General features: G+C 36.4%; 1 protein-coding gene across 2 annotated transcripts in view; it reads right to left on the reverse strand.

Annotated features, from left to right (window-relative positions):
- Positions 1 to 17,102: 17,102 nt before the first annotated feature.
- LOC128866550 (troponin C) overlaps positions 17,103 to 19,496 on the reverse strand; it is a 29,498-nt gene continuing 27,104 nt past the window's right edge. For both annotated transcript variants that reach the window (XM_054107372.1, XM_054107373.1), the window contains exons 3-4: positions 18,604 to 18,999; positions 17,103 to 18,538 (exon numbers count right to left, since the gene is read on the reverse strand). In XM_054107372.1, coding sequence (XP_053963347.1) covers positions 18,510 to 18,538; positions 18,604 to 18,999 — 425 coding nt within the window. In that variant the 3' untranslated portion in view covers positions 17,103 to 18,509. The remainder of the gene's footprint in view (positions 18,539 to 18,603; positions 19,000 to 19,496) is intronic.

Raw genomic sequence — 19,496 nt, forward strand, 5'->3', positions numbered from 1 at the left:
GTTTCTTTTATATGGAGAAAATATGCAACATCGTCAGGGAAAAATTTTATCAAAAATCGACGAGAATTTTGGGCCATCTCAGACTTGCTTTTTATTATAATCAAATTTAATAAATTATAAAACTTCGTACCCGATTTTTTTTTAAGTTTATTATACTGATATTTGATGGTTTTGTTAAGTTTTAATAAACAAATTTTTAATTATATTAAATTTTGTCAGATTTTTTAAATTTTTATACAAAACTTAAAATTTGAACTAAAATAAAATATATATAAAATAATAGTTTAATTTCAAAACTTGTCAAAATGTGGAGCTACTATATTTTCTTCGCTGGCTCTACATAGGTAACTGTAACTACATATATATAATTACATATATATGAGTGCTTGTGACAATTACATACATACAAAAGTTGGATGCGACTTCTTTCTGTCTGTCTGTGTGCTGTACTGCACTGTCTGGCAGCCAAATGTATTTGTTTGTGCATAATTGGCTTATTTCAAAGCGAAATTCGAATAATGCTGGGGAACTGCTGCCACGCGTATGTGTGTGTGCTCCTGTGTGACACAGCAATAAAACGCTAACAAAATAACATTAACAGCATCAGTAACAAGCCAACGACCATATGGGGCGCACTCAAGCCAAAAAGGGTGGCAATGTTGCATTGGTGTTGCTGCTGCGTTTTGTTGCTTCGCTTTTTACGTTGAGGTTTGGAGTTGTTTTTTTATCGCTTCATTTCTTTTGTAGATTTTTTTTGTTTGACGTACCTTATTTTTGACTAATTTTTCCTTAGCCTATTTATTTGCCACATTCTTTGATCTATGTAAATATGTATACGTGGGTTGGCGTTTACATTTTGCGTCCAATAATGGACAACACTAAAATAATAATGAAAATGGCTTTATTGTTTTCCAAAATATTCTCCTTGGAAGTCAATAAACTTCTGCATTTGCTTGAACCATTTTTAAAAACACCTTTGCTACTCAGAAGTCGCTACCTTCAAAACGAGTTTCAAATTTTCAACAGCTATTACAGCCGTTGAAGTACGTTGGCCTCGCATTTTTTTTTAAGTGCTGACACAAAACAAAAAACGAAATCATTAGTTGCCAAATCAGGGCTGTGAGGTGGATGACACATTATTTCGATCTTTTGGGGGCTCAAAAACTTTCTTTAGTGAGCTGATGCGTGAGAGCTCGCATTGAAGTCGTGAAGGCTAATTCGCCTTGGGCGATTAGTTTTTCTTAATTCTACGGAAACTTCTGGCAAATAAATGCCTGTGTACCACTCAGAATGGACTGTTTTACGCTTCTGTAGTAGTGTTACAGTTTCGAGATGAATAGATTTTCCGAAAAAAATAGACGACAATTTACTTTGAGAGGCTTCTAGCGCAAACAACTTTATCTTGAAACACCCATACTGCCGATAGATCAAATTCGTCACCTGTTACAATGTCATAGACGTGCTTTGACCACCGCGCCTGAATTTTTTCAACATTTCTTTACAACAATCGACACGAGTGCGTTTTTGGACAATTGTCATATTACGCGGTATTCAACGAGAACAAATCTTCTTGAAGACCAAATGTTCATGCAATATTGAATGTATGCTGGTTTCACTAATACCCAAGGATGCATCTATTCCACTATATGGCATATAATGATCTTGTGTCATCAATTGACGTACAGCATTTGTTGTTTCTTGTACAACAACCGTTTTCGGAGGGCCTTCACGAAATTCATCCTGCAGGATCGACGGTCGCTTGGATAATGGAACTCATTGTACCAGCATTTCGCAGTGACAAAGTGTGGCGCTTCAACGAAGTCAAAAGTCGAAGTAAATTGATCAATACACTCCAGTGTCGATAATCCACATCGAATAATCCAATCATATAAGTCAAGGGTTAAAAATAATTCCATTTGTTTGGCGAGATGAATTTTTCAACTCACTTAAAAAAATCAAAGCTAATAAGTAAAAACATTATGTGTAAATGTATGCTAAACAATACCAAGCTTCTCGATAAAAATATCGAATTACAGCTCATCGCACGCAATGTTGTAAAGGTGACTCTATTAAACGGCAACCCTCGTATTTATGCAAAGGGACACCCATACACCTGTACGTAGATACATACATACTTACATATACAAAGATCCATGCATACATACAATATTCATTCATTTGTACAAAAGCGCATGCACACATACCTGCATATACATAGTTTCGCTTTATCGCTTAGAATTGTGCTGCTGCAGCATGTTGCTCGCAACTTGACAGCTTCAACAACATTTAAATAGTCGTTTGTTTGCTGTGGTTGCTTTTTGGTTGCGGTGATGTTATGCTTAGTTTATTTTGGCATTTATTGCGCTGCAAGTACATGGTTTTTGTTGTTTCACTATTGATCATCGTTTTCTTGTTGTAATTGCCCTACATACCTACAATGTTGTTAGATACTTTTTGTTCATTTCATCTTTGTTGAACTGAAAATAAAAGCATTTCTAGTTGAATTGATGAGATTAATTAGCGTATTTGATTTGCCAATCGAACACTTGTCGCACTGCCCCCACAGACATTTGGCGCTTTTTGAGTGATGCCAACTCCTTATGCGCCTAACATTTTTTTGTTGTTAAATTTTTTAATTAAAATTTGTTATTTTTAACATTAAGTCAGGCCCTATTCTCTTTTTGCGCGTATAGACAATCGCAAATGTTTTTCAGCGAGCCAATTTCATTTCATTCATTACTCATCCTTCCACCCTGCCACACTTTAAATTATTTAGCACTCTTTGGCCTATTTCGATTTAATTACTCCGATTGTTACCTGTCAATCACGGCACCTTTCTCTAATATTTTTAACCCTTCAAATTGGTCGCTTGTTAAATGCCAATTAGTTATTTCCGAAATAAATTCATATACTTATTCGTCGCTGATGAAATACTCACCTTGTTTTTTTTTTGTTTTTGATTTTTGTTCGTATTTTTCCACATTGAACTTAGCCCATGGTGATTCAATGAAGCAGAATTATTTCATTGCTGCTGTCGCAGGTGAGTCAAAATACGCGCATTCGAGCACCAATTCTATGGTAAAATATTTGCGGATAAAGAAGTTATATTTGGTATTTAATGGGAAAATACGTGATTTTTGGTAATTTTTCATTTGGGCACATTCCTGTGCAATGATCGATACAAAAGTGTATACCAAATATACACTGCTCTAAAAAACTATTTTAGTTGTAACAATTTATTTATTTCGCACTTGAATTTAATAAGTTTTGCTTGAAAGTATCTTTCATTCTCCTGGAAAAAGCATATAAATAAAAGCTTAAAACTTTGCAAATTCAAAGAAAATTCAATACATTTTCATCAAAACTTCATTCAGGATATCTCGAAACAATTTCCGATATGTAGTTTTATAGCCCTTTGAAATTTGGTATAATAAAGTGAAAGTTTGAAATGTCTCAAAATTTCAGATTTCTTTTGTTGACGGTGTTGGCTGTTTTCTTGCCTTTAACAATAATGGAAGAAATGGATAAGACTGCCAGCAAAAAAGAGCATTCAAAACTCAACCCGATATTTGAGCGACTTCAAATTCGCAAATTTAGTGGACTTTAAAACTACGTACTGGAATTGGTTTTAGTTTTTAATAATTGAAATTTGTGAAATTTTGATGAAAATTTGTTGATTTTTTTATTGTAATTTACACAAAGTTTAAAACCCTGTGTGGTTTGTGTAGGAGAATGATCTAAATATATTTAAAAAAAAAAAATGAAGTTAAATAAGAAACAAATAAATTATCAAAACTTGTCAATAAGCTCTAGTGCTATATTTATTTTACGCAGTGTATGAATCAAATATATTCATATATGTGATTATTATCGGGAGGTCTATAATTTTTGCAAATGATGTAGTACCCCGATCATACATCCAAATATTTTGTTACTAGATATATGTTAACATTCCGTGGGAAAGCGTGCGAAAAAAATACATGCGACTTTTTGTAAATTTTGGGATTTATTCCACATCTTTAACAAAATCATGGAAGATGGAAAAATTCTAAATATTTTCCTCAAAAAATCGTACAAAGGAAATAATAATGAAACCCATATATTGTAACATAAGTATATACATATACAATAGAACAAAACCAACTCAGTTTTCTTTTAAAAAAATTTAAATTAGAGACAAAATTCAATCCATAAGTGCAAAACATGTAAAAATTCAAATTGAAAATAGGGAAAAAAGGCAATTTTGCAACTATTCATTAATAACAAGGGTGTACGTGTATTACGGACTGGACCAAAAATGCTATCAGTAGATATGCCAGATACTATGTCAGATTTGTCCAGCCCATCTGTCGGGTTGTATTCAAATTATTAACGTTTTCTGTTGATTTTTTCGTTGTACCAAAGTCTGTTATTAGAGGTGGCGCAATCGGAAAATTTACAATTTTTGCAAATGGCGCCGTACGTCAATCATATTTGACACTTGTGCGCTAGACAGCTGCAGACAATGAATGCAGGGAGGAAAGGAACAAAGATTTCCATCACTGAAAATCAGTTTTTTCAGTCAAAAAAGATGATTCACAAACAAAATTGGATGATTATTTTTGCGCCATCTTGTACAAGTAAACCTTTTACTCCAAAGGTGAGGTGAGGTTAGCCAGGTTGCTTCTCTAAGACAAGACACTCGGTGGTCTTAAGACCTTAACTAAGTTGCTTAAACTACTTAAATTTTTTTAAGAAGGTAACTAGTCCCTCCAGTGAGACATTTGGAACATTTCTCATGTATTCAAAGAAATAATCGCCAAGATATTTGGCACGCCTTCTTTGAAGTGCAGGATATTCACAGGGGAGGTGCTGTATCAACTCAGTTTTTTCTACTCCAAAAGTACGCCGAACGTTTTACAAATAGAAACAAGCAGTGCGTATTTTATGGCATATATGCAGGCCTTTCAATCATTATAGCAGCATGGCGCTTGGTCAGTTAAACGGACCTATCTTTCGACAAAATCGATTGTGATCCGGATGGATAGAAAATGGTGCACGCATATTCCCCTTCATAAATTTTTTTACATTTACACTTCCAAGTGATTTATACAAATAAAAAAAACCAAACTTATAAAAAATCGAAAAACCTGAATAAAATCAGTAAAAGTAGGCACACAAAAAAAATATATAAAAAATCGCTGAATTCTCTGAAATTTTCCACGAGAGACTTTCAAGTTCCCATTACTAATGTTTTTCAAATCAAAAAATTGTTGCTCGGATCCCATAAATTCTTTCAAAATTACCTCAATTATTTCCAGAAATTTAATTACTGGTTAGTTAAAACTGTATAATTTGGAAAGAGGGCGCTTTAATTTTTAATTTTACTCGAAGTTTGAAGTTAATGGAACGTTTGATTTGCAAAGTCGTGAAAATTGTGATTTTAGTGGTACCTGGCGCATTCAGAGCGGCGGCAGAGATTGAATGAGACTGGATATTTAGGTATGACCCCAAGACCAGTTAAGGAAAACTGCTATGGGTGGAATGGGGTGACCAACGAAAATCAAGATCTGCAAGCAGCGACTGAAGGCAATTGTGGTCCTTTTTGTTGGTATTCGGAGCAATAATTTGTTTTATAATTCAACAATCATCTGGAATATTTTTCTGCTGCATCGACCTATTCCTCGGTGAAGAGTTTTTTCCGAAAACTGATTTTAACATTGTCGCACCCAAACGATAATCTATTGAGCCTGCAAAAATTTTGAAATGGGGATTAGTGAAGAATCTGGGTTTACTTTAGAGAAATGCCAAGGTAGTCTGCGGGCATGGGAGTAATGTTGATAGGTTAGGCTAGCCAAGTTGCTTGTCTAACACAAGACATTCGGTGGCTCCAAGGCCTGTTGTGATGCCTGCATTTGATTTCCATCTCTTAACTAAGTTGCTTAAACCACTTACATCTTTTTAAGAAGGGAGCTAGTCCCACCAGTGAAACATTTTCCAACTTTCCCAGGTCTTCAAAGAAATAATCGGCAAAATATTTGCCACGGCTTGGAGGATAGGACTCAATTTCTTCTTCGAACTCTTGTAGAAGTCGTTGTGAGGTACACTTACTGGCTGGGGTTCCAATAGTGCAGTGACCCGTTTAAACACCTGTGAGGATGCTGCCCAGAGCTCTTTGGAGTCTGCTTGGCTGCTGGTCATTGGTATCATTTGGGAGGAGTTAGAAATTTGTATGTGTAATCTGGATTTTTAATTACGGATTAAGAGTTCAGCTGGAAAAAGTGTATTTATTATTATAATTTATTATTTATTCTTATAAACAACACTGAATTCGATTAGTGGTTCCACACCGAAATGTCAAACCATAACCGTAACCATAGATGCCTATTGAATTTACTTTCCGCAGTAACTATAATTGATTTTATTTTTCTCCTTCGTTCTCCCTATCCGCGAACAGGGCAATCCAAGTAGGCAGGACTGAAACGAGGGAAAATCTGTACCGAGGTTGTTACCTCTGAATCAGAAATCGGAACAGAGGTTTCCTCTAAATCAGCCAATTTATCTTTTTCCTTAAAACTGCCGAGAACGGCTAGTGCTTTTCAGACAGAAGTCTTTGAGATCCACAAGACATGCAGAATGTTTATGCATCACGGCAGCGAAGGAGATATCAATATTTTTTGCGATAGTCAAGCTGCAATCAAAGCTCTGACAACGCCATAGTGCAGATCCAAATTGGTTAACTCCTGTAAGGTGGAGATCAAATCTCTTGGGTTCGCTGATCTTGGTTCCAAGACATAGGAACATAGAGGGGAAATGAAATTGCAATGAGCTTGCCAGGAAGGAGTCGACCCCTTGAGTTGGTTTGGGATGTCTCCTATCCGGTCATCGGCATACCCATAGCTGTTGATGAAAGGGAATTGCACCACATATTTCCCAGGAAAGCACAGATCAGATGGAGTTCCATTATTTCGAAACATTCCAGGATAGCTGATAGTGCGGCGGGTTTGGAACCCGCCACTTAAAATTACAGCCCGTATACGTAAAAACGAGAGGACGAAATACGTGAGGGCGAGGAGCTTGAGATGCTGACCAATAGAAAGATCGGTGGCTTACAGAAGGTTTTAAGACCGGGGCGTTTTCCTGTAAGAACAAAGACGCCGATCTGGTCACAACATCCAGAGCATCAATACTTAAATTATGGAGGGGCCACTTCTCGAACATGTTAAATAGGGATAGCTGCGCATGTCACAGAGCATGTGAAAATCCCACTACCCCAATCGTTGACGATGGAACTGTCGTTCCGCTACCCAACCATTACGAGATGGGAATAGCGATAATGCGGCTGAAGAACAACAAAACCCCGGGCTCCGACGGACTGCCGGCTGAGCTATTCAAAAATGGCGGCGAGGTGCATGCATCAGCTTGTATGCAAAAAATGGTTGGATGAAAGCATGACTGCCGATTGGAACTTAAGTGTGCTCCGTCCAATACATAAGTAGGGTGCTCCTGCAATCTGTGCCATTACCGCGGGACTAGTTTTCGAAATATCGCCTATAAGATACTAGCGAGCGTATTGTGTGAAAGGCTGAAGCCCACCATCAACCAACTGATTGGATCTTATCAGTCTGGCTTTAGACCTGGAAAGTCCACAATCGCCCGATGCAGTGACGCTTTGAGTGTTTGAGAGAAAGATTCTGCCGAAGATTTTTGGATCTTCGCACGTGGCGACGGCGAGTATCGCAGGCGGTGGAACGATGAGCTGTATGAGCTTTACCACGACATAGACATAGCGCAGCGAATAAAGATGCAGCGGCTACGCTAGCTGGGTCATGTCGTCCGAATGGATACAAACGCTCCGGCTTTGAAAGTATTCGATTCGGTACCAGCTGGTGGTAGCAGAGGATGAGGAAGGCCTTCTCTGCGTTGAAAAGATCAGGTGGAGAAGGACTTGGCTTCACTTGGTGTGTCCAACTGGTGCCAGTTATCACGGGAGAGAAACGACTGTCGCGCTTTTTTAAACTCGGACAAAATCGCGTAAGCGGTTAATCGCGCCAATTAAGAAGAAGAAGTGCAATAGACTCAGGACGCAGATAGTTCTAGGGACTCTATACCATTCAATTTGAAAACTTGTAGCTGTGTTTACCGCCGTTAAACTTGTAACTGTGGCGGCCGCCGTAGCCGAATGAGTTTGTACGTGACTACCGTTCGGAACACGTAGGTTCGAAACTCCGTAAAACACCAAAATGAAGAAAAAGTTTTTTCTAATAGCAGTCGCAGGGCCTTGGCAGGCAATGGCAAACCTCCGACTGTATTTCTGCCATGAAAAAGCTCCTCATAAAAAATATTAAAACTGTAGGTACATACCTCCATTTGTAAAACAACATCAAGATGCGCATCATAAGTAAAAGGAGAAGATCAGCCTAACACCCAAAAATGGTGTAAGTGCCAATTATATATATACTCGTAGTACATAGTATCTAACTGTGTTTACTGGTCACTCGACGATCGGCACACAAAAAGGTGGGTTTATCATTTAATCCTTTTATAGAAGGAGACTACCGAGCATTTTTTCTGTAAGTGTACGTGTTTGGCAGCCAAGCGATTAAGGGCACTAGGTGCTCCTTTCTTTGACAGTCTCCAACCTCCAGTGTTCCAACCTAAATCCCATCAACCTTCTCCGTTACATCGACACCGGTTGGTTGACCGTAGATATCTGCCTGTTGGAGCTCTCAAAATTGTATCAAAACAGCGTTTTAGGTCGACTTGGAAAGTGCATGCCTGGTACTTCACCCATTTTACCTGCCTTCACTGAGATTCGGTGAGTTTTAGTATGCAATTTTCACCTGTGCTTTTTTTTCTTTTCATGTTTTTTGTTTATATATTTTGAACATTTTTAAGATTTGACTTGGTGCGATACTGCCAGTCTTTGCATGAAAAACCAATCCATATTAATGAGATGAGCACACCATCGTCTTCTGTGCTTCAATTTCCTCCTTTGCTATATGCTATGTATATCATATCATATTGGTATCTTTTCTTTAGTTTCTGAACATTCGAAATGTACAATTATATGGCAATGTAAGTATCAGCTGTTTATGACTATGGCACCATTAATGGAAGACAGTAAATATTGCTACGGTTATGATTATGGCGTTATGGTATGTCACCTCTAATTTGACCTTTAAACCTACAGCTCTTTATGTCTTCTTAATTATGTTTGGTTAGGCTAACGAGAAACACGTGTTGCTGGCATGGCAGACTAGCCTAAATTATGTAAAATTGTGTCTAAGTCTTGGCTGACAGTGCTCTTTGCCGAATTTGGTTGATAGAGCATATTGACAATTAATCCGGGGATCATGAGTTCAAAAACAAGCACTCATAAATAACTCTTAGAAACCAAAAGGATATGTTTCATAAATAGTTACATATACATTCATAAATATGTATCGTACAATGTATTTTGTACATATATGTACTTATGTATGTACATACACCAGTTCCTTTGTATGTGAAATACGAAATACATAGAATTATTTTTCCTGGCACAATTTTTCCGGCACGGCTTATTGGAAACGACAAGTGATCGTTGGCAATTTGTCATGCTGCTTACCCAAAATTAATACTCATAAAAAATATTTATGATGATGCCACGCCAGTTATGCCAAGTCTGCCGCAAACTGACCAACTGCAACAGCAGTGACTAAGAGATGCAGAAGTAGAAATGTAGAGGCGACAAAGTGCTTTGCAACAGGCGCAACCAAATGACAACTTTGCACTCGCGCGTCACTGAATTATGACCGCAAGAAATAGTTTTCTCACCACAATCGCACAAATGCAGCTCGCGGTGTGCCCATGTACTCGCGCATACATACATACATACATATATTCCTTTTAATAGGCATATACATGTATGACTACTTGTAGTGCATATTTTTTTGTATATGTATATGTATGTATATTCAGTTAATCGCAACTAATAAACCAGAAAGCTTGTAAATTATTGCTGCGAGGCACATTGATGCAAGAATGTAGCAGTGGATTGCGTAGAAAATCGACAACATGTTGTGCCGACATTGTCAACATTTAGAAAAAATTTAAAATTTTTTTCATGTTATGCCAAATTATTGCTGCAGGCAGTGCAACTTGCGTTACGAGATACAAATCTATGCAACCATTATGAAAAAAAGAATCTACGCACAGGCACACAAAGACTCGTTAATTTTTTTCCTTAATTTGTCGAATACCAACTGGATGCATTAAATCATATCTTATTACAAGCAGCCCGTAACATTTGGGGAACCCCATCCAAATTAATATAATAAATTCAGTGGCTGTGTTGTTTTTAGTTATATATTCAAGATTTTGACCAATGGTCGAAGCGAATATCTCCTAGTGAATTCCCAAGTGCAGTCGCAGAGCAACTATTAGTAACATTGAAACAATCTCCATTGTTTTCTTATCAACTGAATTAAATTTATGAAATCGGACGTAATGAAAAACCATAAAAATATTTAAGAAAAAATTATTTTTCATAACATCCCTGCGCTTAAAAAAATGGGAAGAAAATATTCTTTAACCGCTGTGAAATTTGGCGAAATGCATATCAGAAGCAACTGCTACTTTCAATTCATTACGAGCACCAGCAAAAACCAAAATATGTAAAGCTCGAATGCTATTAACAATTACATGTAGACAGTTAACGCAAATAAAGTTACTATTTTTCTTTCAAAAAAAATGTATGGGTTCATTAACATTACTTTTGTCTTCTGCAAAGTACGTAATCCTCCTCAGATACAATACTAGAATCACTGCTGATTTGAGCTTTTTGGTGAGATCTTCCAGTTCTTCCAGCAATGCAGTCGCAGTCTTCATCTTCATTTGGGAACAGGAAGAGGTCGCAAGAGGTCAAGTCCAGCGGAAACGGTGGCTATGGCATGATTACGGTGTTGTTTTTATCCACATTTACCATTTTCACGTACTGCTAAAACGAATAACTTGCCAATAGTAATTTGAAAGGCATCACCTAAAGAGCGTAGCCGCCATCGCCTGTCAACATCAGCACGCCCCTTACAGAAAACACACTATACATATTGGAATTGCGATGCACAAAGACCACAACTTAACCAAGTTATGATAAGGACACAAACGTGGCTAGACACACGAGGACTCAAATTAGCCACAGAGAAAACGGAGCTCATACTTCTAACCAAGAAGCATATCCCGTTAAAAGTTAGCAAACAAACTTGCTCAAATACGCTTATCACAAAAAAGGTTCTAAAGTGCTTAGGCATAAGACTGGACTCAAGACTAACCTTCTGGGCCAAAATAAAGCACGCAGCAGAGAAAGCCGCTAAAATTACATCCCCACTCAGTAGACCTACATACTTGTATATTTAGCTCAATTTTGCCAAAGGTGAACTTTTATCTTTTTTAATTTCATTTCTATAAGGAGTGATTTTCTTTTAGAGAAATAATGGTAATGTTATATAGAAGTCGCCCTCTAAAATAAAACGAGGTTGAAAATGATTAACTGATGTAAATGAAGAAATAATTGTTTTTTATGGCAACTGTAGTGTCCTAGACTTGACAATATATGGTGTATACTTTCTTTTGACGTTGACTGTATATGCAAAAAAAAGTATTGTACGTTTTAAGTTCTGCATAAATTCGGTGCCCACTAATTACGGAGGACTTATTGCATGAATTCGGAGTGTCATACAAGCGTTGCTAAAATAGAGCTAACGGCATATTTCCAGATATTACAAATAAACAAACCCCAACTCTTCAAACACAGTGTGTCTACCCAAGGTTAGGAGAAACGGACCAAGCTAAAATGTCTGACTTTTTAAAATATATTTGAATAAGTTGTATATTCGAAAGAGCTCGAAACTTCCAAGTACTTTCGCCTGGAGAATTGTTATAGTATCTTTCAAGCAGAGGTTGTTGGGATAAGGGATAATCAGAAATCATTCACAATAACTATCAGAAGCACTTTTTTTCAGATAGTCAAGCAGCCATCTTAGCTATAAAGTCACCAACAACTTTTGAATTGATCAGACTAAGAAGAATTAAATGCCTCAGAACGCATAACAGACATCACTCTCATCTGGATACCTGGCCATAGGAACATAGAAGAAATGAGAAAGCTGGTGAGCTGACAAGACAGAGGGCTTACTTTAGAGTATCCGAAGTGGTAGCAGGGGGCACGCCCGAAGCATCTACAAAAGGGGCATTTTTTTGCAATTCCAGAAGCAGGCTGTTGACAGATGGACCAACACCGATACTTGCAAAATAGCGAAGGAAATTTGGCCAGATTACAATATGTCCAAAGCTGAACAGCTGTGCAGAAAGCCAAGACATCTTCAGAATTACGTCAGCAATAACCCGGCCATTGGCCTATCGGAGACCATGCTAGGAAGATGGGGTGTCATCGTATAACGATAGATGTAGAAGCTGCAATCAAGAAGATTCTAGAGAGACAATCTTCGACTATTTGTGTGAGTGCCCAAGTCTGAGGTGTTCTAGAAAATGCAGGAAAGAAAATAAATGGCATAGGCAGATTTACAGTCAGATCAAGATGGTTTGATTAAGAAACGGCAGTGGTTCTATTAGTGGTGTACCAAAATGGAACCTTTTGTGCTGATTGAGTCTGGAAGGTGTCCCTCAGACAACGTCTACCTACCTACCTACGTTGTATGGCATTTTGACGTGATAACGTCTTATAATTCGATTTAACAGGCTGCACGCACGAAAAAATGTGTCGTTACCTTGCTCATTAGTGTTACCTTGCTCATTTGTCGTTACCTTGCTTACTTATCGTTACCTTGCTCATTTGTCGTTACCTTGAATGAACTGCAAGCGAGAGCGCGGAACGAACGACAAAGAGCACAATCGGTCCTCGCGTTCGGCAACGTGTGACATCTGGCTCTGTCCTACTTGAGTGAGAATATATATGTATGTATATGTATGTATATGCGCATTTGTATATAAATTCACATACTTGTATTTGCATATGCCTTCTTCCTGTGTGCATGGTAATGAACCAATTCTCTGTTGAGAATAAACGTTGATAGGAAAAATAGGAAATGAAAGGGAGTGTTTCAAGTGTAATGTGTCTTGAGAAAGTCAAATCGATGATGATGCCTCTAAGTGCTGTTGACTTATTAACGTCTGATGCACAATCGAAATTGAACATATCTTTCATGAATTTGATAAATGTTTCCTCATTTTTTACGTTTGTGTAAATGTAACTTGACCTATTCCATTGCAATTCCATTTACCTCCTCCTCTATATCCGTACAAAATATCTATCAAACAAATAAAATTAAAATTTTGTTTTGAAAATTGCAACCATTCCACCAATATTTTCTTATGACGTTGTCACGTTAAACTATCGTCAGTAAACCGACTTTACAGACAACCTCTTTTTTTTAACATTTCTCTTATTAATAAAAATTCTGTTCATTTTGTCAAATACATATGTACTATATATATTATATGTGTACGTATTTTCTGGTTTTGGAATTAAAATTGATTAAAGATTAAATATCTGTCACAAATTATTACCCCTTTTATACTTTTCCCATAATCGGATACCTGCCCTAAATGGACAAATTTTCCATTTGCCTAGCTGTCAACTGTCTTTGGTGCTAAAGAGAGAGACTGTAGACATATAATTTTTCAGGCCTAGGTATTATGTAGTCAAGTTTGAACCTATACAAAAACTGTTGTTATTTTTTGACTTAATAAGCCGTTCAGGCACATTTACCGAGTTCTACAAATGGCAGGGCAGTGGAAAAGTATGTAGCCAAAGTACCCCTAGCATTCGCGTCGTTGCATGTGTCACACGCATCGCTCCAATCCCATTTTGGCTACATGATGTGGTGTGAGACAGTGTCCCGTCCCACCAATCAATATTTTGCAATCTTTTTTAGAGAGTGATGTGGCATCTTTTCCCCTATTTCTGTCCCGTTCTTATCTGTATCTTTATCTTTTCGTTAAGAGGCATACTGAAACGCAGTAGTGGTTTTTTGACTCGATCAAACAGAAAAAATCACAGGGAGCCATATCAGATGCATTCAATGGCTATTAGATGGTATTCGTTTCGGTTTCGCTCAAAAATTCACGGATATCGATGGCAAGGTGCGCTGTGCGTTATCACAGTGCAAAATCCAAGAGTATGTACATTTCCCAGAAATCCTTTCTTTTTTGAAGAATTTATTCACGTAAACGTCTCATAGCGTCCAAAAAATAGTCCTTATTAACTGTCTGCTCATTGGGAAAAATGGGTCGTGTACAATATCGTTGTAATCTATAAACACTGTGATCCTTTCATTTTTATTGAAAAGGTCATGGTTTTTTTGGTCTTAATTCTTTAGTTCATTCGAAGTTCTCCACTCACTCATCTGATATCTGTATTATTCGTCGTATTCAATAATGAAGCATTTAATGAAAGTTGGGTCGGATACACTTTTTGAAATCATGTCGTTGGCGATATTAACCGGACCTCTTTTTTACATGGAGTTTAGGTCTTTTGGGACCAAACCGGCGCAAACAAATATAAATGCTCAAGTCCTCTACCAACTCTCTAATGGTTAATTTGCGGTTATTGATCAACGTTCTTTTTCACTTTATTGATGTTTTCATTAGTTTTCGATGTCCACAGCCACAGTTTTCATCAGTTTTCGATCACGTTCGCTGTCCTCGACGCACTCATGATATCTTCTGAAATGTTTATGCCACTCATAAGCGGTTGCTTTCATTAGAGTATCATTACCCCAACTTTTTTTCTAATTTAATAATTTCTACGGCTTTAGCACCATCGAATCCAAACTGATTTTGAAATATCAATATATTTTTTAGAAATGAAATAACCGAAACCCCTGTTTCTATAAAATAATTTATTGTAAAAGGTTTATCAGCCATAGGCATTCTTGATTTTCAACTGTCCACCGATTGGTTCTAGAGTTTAATGGGTTTCATACAATGAAACACGTAATGGAAATCCGAAAATTACGACAGCACCTGCGTTACTGTGTTACTACCATACAAATAGATAAAACTTAGATCCGCCATCGTGAACCTAAACACTATCAAAAGGGCTTACAATGGGCCGAAGCAGGTTAGTCATCTTCTAAGCAGGCAAAGTCAGAATGATCTGCAAAAAGGCTTGCGACATCAGGTTTACTGGATCCTGAAGAGAATTTGTTCATTATTTCATTATGGGGAACTGTAAGACAATTAACTTCGAATACTACTACAACCTTTGGATCAGCTGAATGAAGAGAAGGGGAGAAAGGTCTTGGTTTGCAGAGGAAAAAATTGTTTAATCAAGGTAATGTACCTGTGCATACAAGTGTTTTAACTATGGCTACATTGAACAAACTAAAGTACAAATTGCTCGTGAGATTAGGCACCCAATGACTACTATCTCTTCAGAAACTTGAAACGATTGCTTCGTAGAAAGAATTGTTCGTTCCGCGAATAAGCTATTTCAAAATTTTAGAGAATTTCTGGAATATCATTGCAGACATGGCACAAAATTAATGCAGGATTTTGAGAGTAAGTAGGTATTTGTATTGAAGGTAAGAGAGATTCTATTTAGTAAAAAACTAAGTATTTTTATTCAAAAATTCACATTTTCTTTCAATACTTATCAACCACTTTGTCCCTTCTACCGTCCAACTGACACGAGGAGCGCATGCGGATAATTTTTTTTTTTTTATTATTGACGCCAAGTCAATAATGACAGCCAATCATTTATTAAAAGAGAAAATCATCGCTTTCCTGACAAAAGCGAATCCCTTATGCCACATTTGCTGGAGCATAGAATTTTTGGCATAACCAACCAAATGGCATAAAAAGAAAAGTGGCCAATCGTAAACTTCCGCCGCAGCAAACGTTCTAGAAATTAACCCTGGTAAGTTTTAACTAATATACCTATTATTCCTTATAAGGCGTTTTTCAATAGGTGCGCTTCAACTTTTTTCCAATAGGGAGGGCGAACGACGCAATATTTTTTATTTTTCGCTTGTTATTTGTAAACTTCATTAGTACACATTTTATCATGGAACGCTACACACTTGAGCAACGATTGCAAATCGTGCAAATTTTTTATGAAAATAATCGTTCTGTTGCTGCTACTTTAAGAGCATTACGGCCATTTTGCGGTCCATTTAACAAGCCGTCCCGTTTTGGGGTTATGTGAAGTCATTGGTCTACAGTAACAAGCCGGCGACGATTTGTGAGCTCAGAGCCAATATTGAACGCGAAATTGCTGGAATTTCGGCCGATTTATGCAAAGGAGTGGTCGAAAATTGGGTTCAACGATTGGACTTCGCAAAACGTGCACGCGGTGGTCATGCAAAATAAATCGAATTTCATACTTAAATGTATATGTTCAAACTCGATAATAAAAAAAAAATTAGTTAAAAAAGTCAAACCGTTTGTGTTTTATTCAAAAAAGTTCAAAAGTTGAAGCGCTCTTACTGAAAAACGCTTTACTTATTCGCGACTAGCAAAAGCAATGAGCTGAAAACGGCTATTGTGGGTAGGAAGACCCTGGAGGTCTAAGGGAAATCCCTTTACATACCATCCAGCACTACCTAACCGAACCTAGAGACAAAGGTATAGTCGTTCCCACGACAGTCGGTTCTACGTTACCGGAACGACCCGGATTTATATCCGGCCAAGGACTGTCACTTCAGCAGGATTCCTCGTATATATATGGGGAATGTTTATGCTGATACAACAACAACAATAACAACAAAAGTATAGTTATGGACACAGATAAAGGTAACCACTGGGCGCGCACTAGTCAAAAAATAAAACAACAAAGTGCTCACACACTTGCAATATTCTCTTGTTTCTAGGTCTTATTTAGAATCGTATTTATTTACTAGATTTTAATTTACCGATTCATTCGATGTATTAAAAAGTTGAATAAAAATTACTAAAATCCCAAAACATCAATTGAATACATGTTTTACAATATATATATTTTTCTGTTGTTATTGGCTTTACCTTTGTTTTTTGATATTTTTGTTTACTATTTCTGTTATTTAGTTATACTGATTTATGTTTAGTTTTATTGTTGTGTGGTTCTTTTTTCAATGTAATATTCATTGTTGCTGTTGACATTCATGGTTCATTGGTGTTGTTTTTTTTTTTCTTTTTATTTTTGTTTTTAATTTCTATGCATTTGTTTTTCTTGATTACATTTTTTGAAGCATTTGTAGCACAATTCGTGCTTGTTGTTGTTATTCGAGGTATTTGAAATTGAAATTATTATTTTTATTTGTAGAATTAATTTTGGTTTTGTTGGATTCAAGTTGTTTTAGTGACGTGCAGTTTGTAACTTAAATTTCTAAATAATAGAAAACCTTTGTATCAATAACGGCATATCCTTGCGCTGTGCATCTATACTCAACACTTGTGAGTATTTGCATACGTCATTTACATGTATTCTTTTATGTGTATTCGCATATATGTACATACATATTGCATATGATGATATTAATAGATAATGACAAACATTTGAACAATAGATAAATTTGTATATAACAACGATAACATTTAAACATAAAACTTTTTCAATAACGCAATTTTAATAATAAATGTATTTATATTTTTTTTGTTTGTTTTTACTTAATTGTAGGTGTGTATACATAAATAAACATATATGTATAGGCATTGTCTGATTAAACTTAAATTTAAAACTTGTGCATTTATTTTTTAATATTTTCTCTTGTTTGGTTCAATTAAATAGTAAAAGTTGTATATATACATATAAATAATGGTTAGTAATTGAATAAAATATTGATTAAGTTTTTCATTTAGCTATGAAATTAAAAACAAAAAGTTTTTTTTTTAATATTTTTTTTACTGTGCAGAATTTTTAATTAACTTTTCAAAGAATAAATTTATAAATAAAGAAACTTTTATGATTTGTATTCTTTATTACGTATGAGTATTGACTTTTTTAGTGATTTTTGACAATTGTGACTAAAGGTTGTTAAACAGTCACTAGCCAGTGATCGAGCATATTAAGCATTTTGGTTTGGTTATTGTAAAATAGAGACAAAAAACTTTAAAACGAGTAACTCATTTTCTTTATATATATGTAAGTATATTGAAATTTTCTATATTTTTGCAAATAACATAAAGCACTTTAATATATTGCAGTTGCTTTTATTTTGTTGGTTTAATTTTTATGCTTCAAAAACATAAATGAATAAAAATTACAATAAAAACGGCAACTAACTTGAGTTGTAAAAATATTTCTTCGAAAATAAAAACAAATAACTACAACAAACTGAAAATACAAAATTGCAAGTGCACAATAAATTAAAAAGTTGAAAAGACATTTTTTACGTCCCGCATCTGTATGATCAGACTAGTATTTGTGAGTGTGTGTGTGTGCGTGTTTGTGCTATTTCACTGTTGTGGAGCGCATCTCACAATAACAACTACATAGAAAAAATGTACGCAATTGTATTGTGTTGCTGCGCCCATATGCACCTATTTACACTTTACTCGCCCGTCATGACCTCCATGAATTCTGTAGAGAGTATAAAAACAGACAATTGTTATTTAAGAAATTCTACATTTCATACGTCAGCTCACCATCGAAGTCAACCGTTCCTGAACCATCAGAATCGATTTCCTCAATCATCATGTCCAAATCGTCATTTGTCAATTTGTCATCCAGTTCACGTAGAATTTCACGCAACACTCCGGTGGTGATATAACCATTGCCCTCCTTATCGTACAAACGGAATGCCTCCTTCAGTTCGGCCTGCATCGCTTCGGCATCCTCCTCTACTAGGAAACGCGCGGCCAATGTGGTGAATTCTTCGAACTCAATTTGTCCCGAACCATCCTCATCGACTTCGGCGATAATTTCAGCCAGCATAGAATCATCCAGCTGATGACCCAACATGCTCAGAATGGTACCAACCATGGTGGTATTAATGTAGCCATTCTTCTCGGCATCGAATGCATTGAAGGCGTTACGCAATACTGTAAGAAAAGAAGAGAAAATATAGAAATACAATACAATATTTTTACATAGAAAAAAACTAGAAACAAAAGGAGTGTAGGATTTGGATTTATGAGACATATGAGTGGAGAATTACAGAGCGGCACAGACTTTTTTGTTATAGCGTCGAAGATCTTGGCACCCATGTTTTCTGGCTTCAACGTGGCGTTTGTATGCCAATGTCACGTGCTCGCCTGGAAAAGCCTCTTACAGATAAAAATACTCCAACATGCCTTCTAATTCAAATTGAATTTGAACCGTAGTTTTTATAAATAATAATAAAGGGTGGTCAGATCAAAGGTACTTCGTCCAATAGGGGTTTTTGGACAGATCACGCGAGATTTTTGCCAAATTAAGTACGAGGTCTGTTAAAAAAATATGCGGCTTTGTTTTTTATTTCTAACCCCTGTAAAATTTGAATTACGCGCGCTTTCATAAGTAGACCTGTAACCTTCCTGCACATGTGTGAACTTTTTCC

This window comes from Anastrepha ludens, chromosome 6 (genome assembly GCF_028408465.1).
Source record: "Anastrepha ludens isolate Willacy chromosome 6, idAnaLude1.1, whole genome shotgun sequence".
In the NCBI taxonomy this organism is placed as follows: Eukaryota; Metazoa; Arthropoda; class Insecta; order Diptera; family Tephritidae; genus Anastrepha; species Anastrepha ludens.